The sequence below is a fragment of the Canis lupus genome, chromosome 6, assembly GCF_048164855.1.
Source record: "Canis lupus baileyi chromosome 6, mCanLup2.hap1, whole genome shotgun sequence".
NCBI lineage: Eukaryota > Metazoa > Chordata > Mammalia > Carnivora > Canidae > Canis > Canis lupus.
In genome coordinates this window covers 65474287-65482298 of record NC_132843.1, presented here as the reverse complement: position 1 = coordinate 65482298, position 8012 = coordinate 65474287, and the positions used below count along the sequence as shown (strand labels likewise).

The window sequence follows — 8012 nt, the reverse complement described above, 5'->3', positions numbered from 1 at the left end:
TACCTCTTATAAGATTTGTCAACAACAACAACAACAAAATAATAGCTTGGAATAATGGCTGACATTGTCTGATGTCTCATAAAATTTTCGTGGGTAATTGAAACATAATTATTGAGAGCAAATGATTTAGACATAACTAAAACAAGAGTTGATGGATACATTTTTTTCAACTATTATATTTTATGGAATATGTACTCAAAAACAGTTTCCCCAAATTTTTTTGGTAACCTGAAACAAAGTTTTGTTAAATAAAGTGCTGAGTTAAATTCATTAAATATCTAGAGTATTTCCACATAAGATAAACTACTAAACATTAATTACTAAACATGGGTTCATCTACTTTTAGCTTCTGTTACAAATAAATTTGGGTCTATTAGTAAACATGTTTTGTGCTTTTTGAAAGATTGTACTATGAAGAAGCATGTGTTTCTAGAAATTGTAAAATATATTTACATATTTATAAATCTAAAGAATACTGGTGTAACAGTTCTCAATTGTTTACTACTTAGTTTTACTGAGGTAAGGCTTCTCATGGTTAAAAATTCCAAATTATGTATGTAATTAAAGCTACTAAAATTAATAAGGGAGACATCTCCATGTACCAGGTAAGTAGGATGTGTTTTCAGTAACAGAAGGTATAAGAAATGAAGATGCATTTTTGGTTAAGGGTAAAGACTGTAACTTTGTCCTAGGGTGAGGTTTGCCACTAAAAATAAGTAAATAAATAAATAGATAGCAAAATCAGAAAGTAAAAAAGAAAGTTGTAAAAAGTTTGTAGAAAATAAATCTTTAAAAAGAAAATTTAATATGTGATCAAACTGGTTTTCTTGTAAAGACAGCAACAACAGAATCTATAAAGATTGTAGTACATGTAGATATAATCCATTCTGTTTCTAGAAAAAAAAAATGACCCTCACTGCCAGACTTTTACCAGCCTAATAAAACAGCAACAGTGTGCTCCTGAATTAGAGAAATTAAGGTGCATAAACAATGGCTATAAATTAAATGAACAGTCAGGACTATGCAAAGAGAGTCACTTGGTTCTTCCCAGCTCCCTAACAAATCCCACTGTTTGGTGTTTATACTCCTTCACCTGTTTAAGCTCACTTAAGATGTCTCAAATTATAAATATACATTAGTAGGAAAACTTCTATAAAATTGCAAAAACATTCTATAAACAATGTCTGACTGGTCAGATCCACTTAGGGCATATGTACTTTTTTTTATTTTTAAGATTTTATTTATGGGGGATCCCTGAGTGGCTCAGTGGTTGAGCACCTGCCTTTGGCCCAGAGCGTGATCCTGGAGTCCCGGGATCGAGTCCCACATCAGGCTCCCTGCACAGAGCCTGCTTCTCCCTCAGCCTGTGTCTCTGCCTCTCTCTCTCTCTCTCATAAATAAATACATAAAATCTTCAAAAATATTTTTATTTATGTATTTGAGAGAATGTGTGTGTGTGTGTGTGTGTGTGTGTGTGTGTGTACATGAAGCAGGCAGAGGAGTACAAGGAGAAGCAGACTCCTTGCTAAGCAGGAAGCCCAACATAGGACTTCATCCCAGGACTGCGGGATCATGACCTGAGCTGAAGTCAGACGCATAACCCACTGAGCCACCCAGGCACCCCAAGGGTATATAATCTCCAGAAACTGAGGCACCAACTTCACTGGGCAAATCATACAAGCCTTAACAAAAACCTTAGAAACTTCTTAGAATTGTCCCATGCTAGTAGAACCAGCTACTTAAATCTCTAATGTCTTATGTTCAAGCCCATCATCCACAGATTAAAGAAACCTTCCCAGGTTCCAATTCAGTGGATCCTGTTGGCCACTGAATTGGCCACCAGTTTAGAGCCTGGTGATTAGATATTTTATAAACTTCAACAGAGAAAAATAGCTCTTCAGCCCTATTGGAAGGGACCTTGCCAAGTACTCCTGACCACTGACACTGCTACAAAACTAGGAAGTATTAAGCCTTGGGTATCACATGCCAAATAAAGACTTCACTTGCCACTTGGTCCCATACAGACACTAGAGACCTCTAAACAAATTAATGAGGAAGAGAAGTAGCTGATATTTAGGTAGACTGTTTCTACCCAAGACAGCCAATCAAAGTGTCATACTTTAGCTAAACATTAAAGCCCTTCCCGGGGACTGCGGGGCGCCCCGGGCCAGCCCGGGAGACCTTGGGGAAGGGGCGGGGGGTGAATTCCCTCTCCGGGCGAAGGTGCGCAGCTCGGCCCACCTGCCGGGCCCGCGGCGCTCCCGCTCCCCGCCTCTTCTCCCGCCGGCCTCCGCCAGGTAGGCTGAAGCTGGCTTCTTGCAGGACTGTAAAGAGATTAAAGAAGGACGTTTTATTCGCTGGGGAATAAAGCTTTCGGGGAGCAGTGTTTCAGCAGAAGATGGAGGGAACTATGCATGCCAAGCCCGACTGACACACACAGGGAAACACTACACTGTTTTAAACAGCATCACTGTGCGTATCACAGAAACAAATGGATATGCAGAAAGAATTCCTAAAATCATTTATCCGAAAAACAATTCAATTGAAGTACAACTTGGCTCCGCCCTTACTGTGGACTGCAACATCACAGACACAAGGGATAACGCAAATCTCCGATGCTGGAGAGTCAATAACACCTTAGTGGATGATTACTACAATGAATCCAAACGGATCAGAGAAGGATCTGAATCCCACATTCCTTTTCAGAAACATATTTTTTACACAGTGAACATAACCTTCTTGGAAGTGAAAATGGAGGATTATGGCCACCCTTTCATCTGTCATGCTGGAGTGTCAGCAGCATACTTTATCTTAAAACTCCCAGCTCCAGATGTTCGAGCCTACTTGATAGGAGGGCTTCTCGCCTTGGTAGGTGCAGCGGTGTCTGTCACGTACATCTACAACATTTTTAAGATTGACATTGTACTCTGGTATCGGAGTGCCTGCCATTCTCCTGGGACCAAAGAAGATGGCAAGCTGTATGATGCCTATGTCTTATACCCCAAGCCTCAAGGAGAAATCCAGAGCCATGATGTGGACACGCTGGTGTTGAAGATCCTGCCCGAGGTGCTGGAGAGGCAGTGTGGATATAAGTTATTCATATTTGGCAGGGATGAGTTTCCTGGACAAGCTGTGGCCAATGTCATCGATGAAAATATCAAGTTGTGCAGGAGACTGATCATCATCTTAGTTCCCGAATCCCTGAGCTTTGACTTGTTAAAGAACATGTCAGAAGAACAAATTGCAGTCTACAACGCACTCGTCCAGGATGGGATGAAAGTCATTCTGATTGAACTGGAGAAAGTCAAGGACTACACAGCCATGCCGGAGTCAATTCAGTACATCAAGCAGAAGCACGGGGCCATCCAGTGGAGTGGGGACATCACCCAACAGTCACAGTGTGCAAAGACCAAGTTCTGGAAAAAAGTGAGGTATCACATGCCACCCAAGAGGCTTCCACCATCTTCTGCCCAGCTGCTGAAGCACACGTCCTGACACCTCATGGCTGGCTAGTGGGGGGCCGGTGTGGGGTTGGTTACCCATGATGGTGTTGGCAGCATGGAGTGGCTCACGGTTGGACAAGGATGCATTGCATTTGGGCCGACGACTTGAAGCTTGCCATTGTGTACTTGTTGCAACAGGGCCTCTGTCTGTTGCTCGTTTTAATCGGAGCTCCTTTAGGGGATGATGTCACCTTTCCAAGAGGCCCTCATTCACTTATGGGGTCTGAGGAACCCTCCCTGAACACAAAGTAGATATAGCATGTGAGCCCCTGGGGGATGGGACAGGGAGTATTATAGAGTGGCAGTTGAGATGTCAAGAAGTTTGGTGCACAGTGTGACACCCATGGGGCCAGATAGGGAAGCCAAGGGATGGCAGGAGGCAATGTGTGGTCCTAGGGAGGGTTGGCAGGGAGAACAGCACTTTTTTCATGACCACAATCTTAGTACACTGATACTGGAAGTCACTTAGAGGTCATACAAGTGTGGCCCCACTGGGATTGCCCATTAACTACCTTCCCATTGGGCCTCCTTGAAAGACTTTATCTGTCAAATCAAAATAAGTAACATTTCACTTGTTTTTCCAGCTGGCCTATGAACGCCAGGATTCTGAGCAACATGTGAGAGACACAGTTAGCACCTGGACATGATGCAGTTCTAGGCCATGTGAAACAAATTAATCTTTCGGCATCCCCTCATCACAAGTCAATTTATGGCTTAGCAAACAAGGCCCAAGGATTTTTGATGCTAAAAATTAGCTGTAAACTCATTATGACTTTCAAAGACTCTGACCTGAGGAGCTTAGATAAGAGTCCAAGTCTCTTGTTCTGTGGTTGATGATATCAAGCCCTAACAAGTGGCCTGCTGTGGTCAAAAAAAAAAAAAAAAAAAAAAAAGCCCTTCCCCTTCTTTTTGTTTCCTTTACTCTGGCACTGGCCTGAAAAGATAACACCCTCATCTTTAACTCCCAGGCCCATACAATCGGGGGGGGGGGGGGGGCAACCTCTGGAATTTAATAAAACCTATTATTTCAAGTAGAAGAAAAGCAAAATAAGACATCTCTGGGGTTGACTCCCCTGAATTTACATTATTGAGTTAAAAAGGCCTAGCAGGAGACTTTCACAGGGCTCATTCCTTTTGGCAAGTTCCTACCTCCCTGGTTAGGGATAAATGTAAATGAGGCTATAATCAAAGACTTTTCCTTAATTCTTGAAACTATTGCAGAAACTACAAATAAATAAAGCAACAACCGCTCAACAAAGATCTTTAGATTGGCCAAAGTTGTTCCTGGTAATAGGCCAGCTCTGGATTACCTTCCAACTGAGCAAGCAGGTGTCTGTGCTGTGGCCAGCACCACCTACTATGCCTGCATGAACACTTCTGGGGAAGTGAAAACTCAGGGACATCAGATCACGAAACAAGCCACTTGGCTTCGAGGGGTGACTCCTTCCATGAGGGTTTTACTGGGACTTGTTTAATTTTGATTGGTTTGGGTACCATGACTCCAAAATGTGCTCCAAACATTGGGAGTTATCATGGTTACAAAAATCATAATAACCCTTCAAAAGCTTTAAATGGGTTTTTAGAGCCACTCACCACGAAGCAAATGATCAACCTTACACTGGAATGTCAAAAAAGGCACAAGGAAGATGGCCAAATTAAAGAAAGTAAACCTCAAGTCATACTTGTATGTATCAGAGTTTAAGAAAAAAAGTCATGCATACCATGCAAAGGAACAACAGAAACCTCAAGAACTGCAGAGCTGAGGCTGAGAGTGGCACTAATGCCTGAAATTTCTATCATATCTCTCAGTTAAGCTGGTTCTGATCAAATGGAGGGAATTATTAAAAAGAAAACCATAGGCTCTAAATGACATCACTTATGTTAAGGCACTAGATCAGTAAACCAAGATTTAGGACTGAACCTAATTGCAGTTTCAATCCCCCAGAAATGTCAACATGGGATTTCCTGGTCAACACCAGGAAACTTACTGATAAACCCCTTCTACTCCCCTCTAGGAAAGCAACCTTGCCTAAACAATACATTCCTTGCTAATAAATCTCTCTCTCTCTCTTTTAAATGCTTTCTCTCTGCCTTTAAAATCTTTTCTCGTCTTATGCGCAGTGGAGCTTCCCTCTGCTTGCTAGATGGGATGCTGCCCAATTCATAAATCATTTAATAAAGCCAATGAGAGCTTCAAATTTACCCAAAAAAGTTTGACAGTGGCAAGGCAATCCAGTTTCCTCCAGCCTTGCCTTCTGTGGGTTTGTGCACAGTTGTGTGGGTTAGAGCTTTGAATATGCAGATGATTTATACCCCCAACAGCCATCTCCTGTGATCAGGCTGCTTCAGACACCTTCCCTGTTAACAAGTCCCTACTCACCCTAAATGCCAATACAAGCATTCACAGAATGCGCTCCATCAACCAACTTTGGGCAGCCAAAGGATTGCAGGCTTCGGCATCTCTGGCTGGTCCTCAACCACCTGCATATCCTCCAGGGTGGAGGGTGCACAACCCCTGAAAACCTTTCTGAGGCTTTAGCTTTAAACTAGAAAGAGTCAGCCCCCCACCCTGCCCCTTGGACTGGCTGCTTGATGGGGCCCCAGGCTTACCAAAAATCAAGATGCTCAGGTGTTTCAGAGAAGGATACCCTTTGAAAACTCTCAGATGTTTCAGTGAAGGACAGGGCACCTGGCCCCCTTTGGGCAAGGCTGTGCAGATGATTCCAGCTTTACTTTCAGGGGAAATAAGTGACTTTGTATACATTAGGGCTTAAAATTAGGTAGATGCCATGGACCCCCAAAGACCCATTCATGAGACATGAATCCTCCAATATTGCCCAGTGGCATGTCCCTGGCTTCCTTGACATGTGCATCCCTCGCATGAAGAGTATGCACCCTGTCACCCAGACTTGTTTGGCCAGGGTCCTCCTGGCCTATGGAGTTCAGGGCAATGTCAATCACTAGAATAGCCTCCAGTGTAAAGAGAGCCCAAACCCCAAAATCATCTTTTTTTTTTTTTTTTAAAGATTTTATTTCTTCATGAGAGACACAAAGAGGCAGAGACATAGGCAGAGGGAGAAGCAGGCTCACTGCAGGAAGCCCCAGGCAGGACTCCATCCCAGGACCCCAGGATCACGACCTGAGTCAAAAGCAGATGCTCAACCACCAAGCCACCCAGGTGCCCCCAAAAAATCATTCTTAAGTGGCAGCTTTAAACTGGTCATAGTCCAAGCGTGGGACTGACTGGCTTTCTGCTGGTTACCTAGACTTCAGCAGAAATTAAGGCCCCAGGTGTCCCTTACTGGACCTTACCCTGAGCAAGGTGGTCCAGATTCCTCTAGCTCTACCTTCAGAATGACTATGCAGTAACAGCTTGGAATTAGGTAGATGCCTTGTAAGCTTAAGCATCCACTCCTGTGACCCAGCCACTCCTGACACTTTGCCATCTCCCAGGTTTCTGGCTTCCCTGACCTGGGAGGCCCTGCCACACACGTATGCAGCTCACAAACCAGCCTGAGGCAGACCTGGCCATCCGAGCCTGTGAAACTCTGGATAGGCCCCAATCACCTGTACAGCCTCTGGTATGGAGGCTTCCAAAAATCAATCTGAGCCAACAGCTGCCAATGGGTGATAGTTCCCATGGGAACTTGTAACCAATGGGATCCTGGGCCTCTCGAGGAACCAGGACTCTCAAGTGTCTCCAAATGGAGGATACCCCTTCCCTGCCTGCCTGGCTCCTCACTGTCAAGGTAGCTGAAACCCCCCCTAGCTCTGCCTTAAGGATGACTATTAACCAATGGGTAGGTAGCCCCTATGCATTAGACCAATGTCTTGTAACCCTAATAGCCCCCCTACTGTGACCCAGCCTCACCCAACACTGCCCTCTCCTTATGCCTGGCTAGCCTGACCAGCACAGTCCACACACTGGCAGCCAGACCTGGGCTGCAGGAGCACTCTAGGCCTGTGTGCATGTTGGCCAGCACTCAACCACCTAAATGGCCTCAGGGTGGAGAGAGCCCACCACCCAAAATCCTTCTGAGGTAGCAGGTTGAAACTGGCAACAGTCAGTCCCCATTTGGACTCTAGGCCCGATGGAGTCCTGGGTTCTCCAGCAAGCAAGTCTCCCAGATGTCTGTTACTGAAGAATATACCAGATGGCCTCCCCAGCCCATAATGGCAAAGCAGTCCAGGTCCTCCCGCTCTGCCTTCAGCGGGGATATGCCCATTTGTGCAGGTTAAGGCTTAAGATTAGGCAGATGCCTGGTACTTCCAATAACCTGCCCTTCTCAGCCAGCCTCTCCTGGTACTTGCCGCCTTCCATGTCTCCAGTTTCTGTGAGCAACACATGTCACACCTGTGTAGGATGTGTCCCATCAGCCATCCTCAGGAAGTAGAGGCCCTCCAGGCCTGTGGAGCTAGGGCCCATCTCCTACCACCTGCAGATCATCAGGGAGGGAGGGAGCCCACACCCATCACTCTGAGGTGACAGCTAAAATGGGCAACAGTCAA

The 8012-nt window shown here is 44.9% G+C and overlaps 1 protein-coding gene across 1 annotated transcript; it reads left to right on the top strand.

The window, feature by feature from the left end:
• The first annotated feature begins 596 nt into the window (after nt 1-596).
• Nucleotides 597-4060, top strand: LOC140636071 (interleukin-1 receptor-like 2). Its single transcript, XM_072831541.1, has 2 exons — nt 597-605; nt 2323-4060. The coding sequence occupies exons 1-2, from the start codon at nt 597-599 to the stop codon at nt 3493-3495; spliced, it is 1182 nt and encodes a 393-aa protein (XP_072687642.1). The 3' UTR covers nt 3496-4060.
• Nucleotides 4061-8012: the final 3952 nt, after the last annotated feature.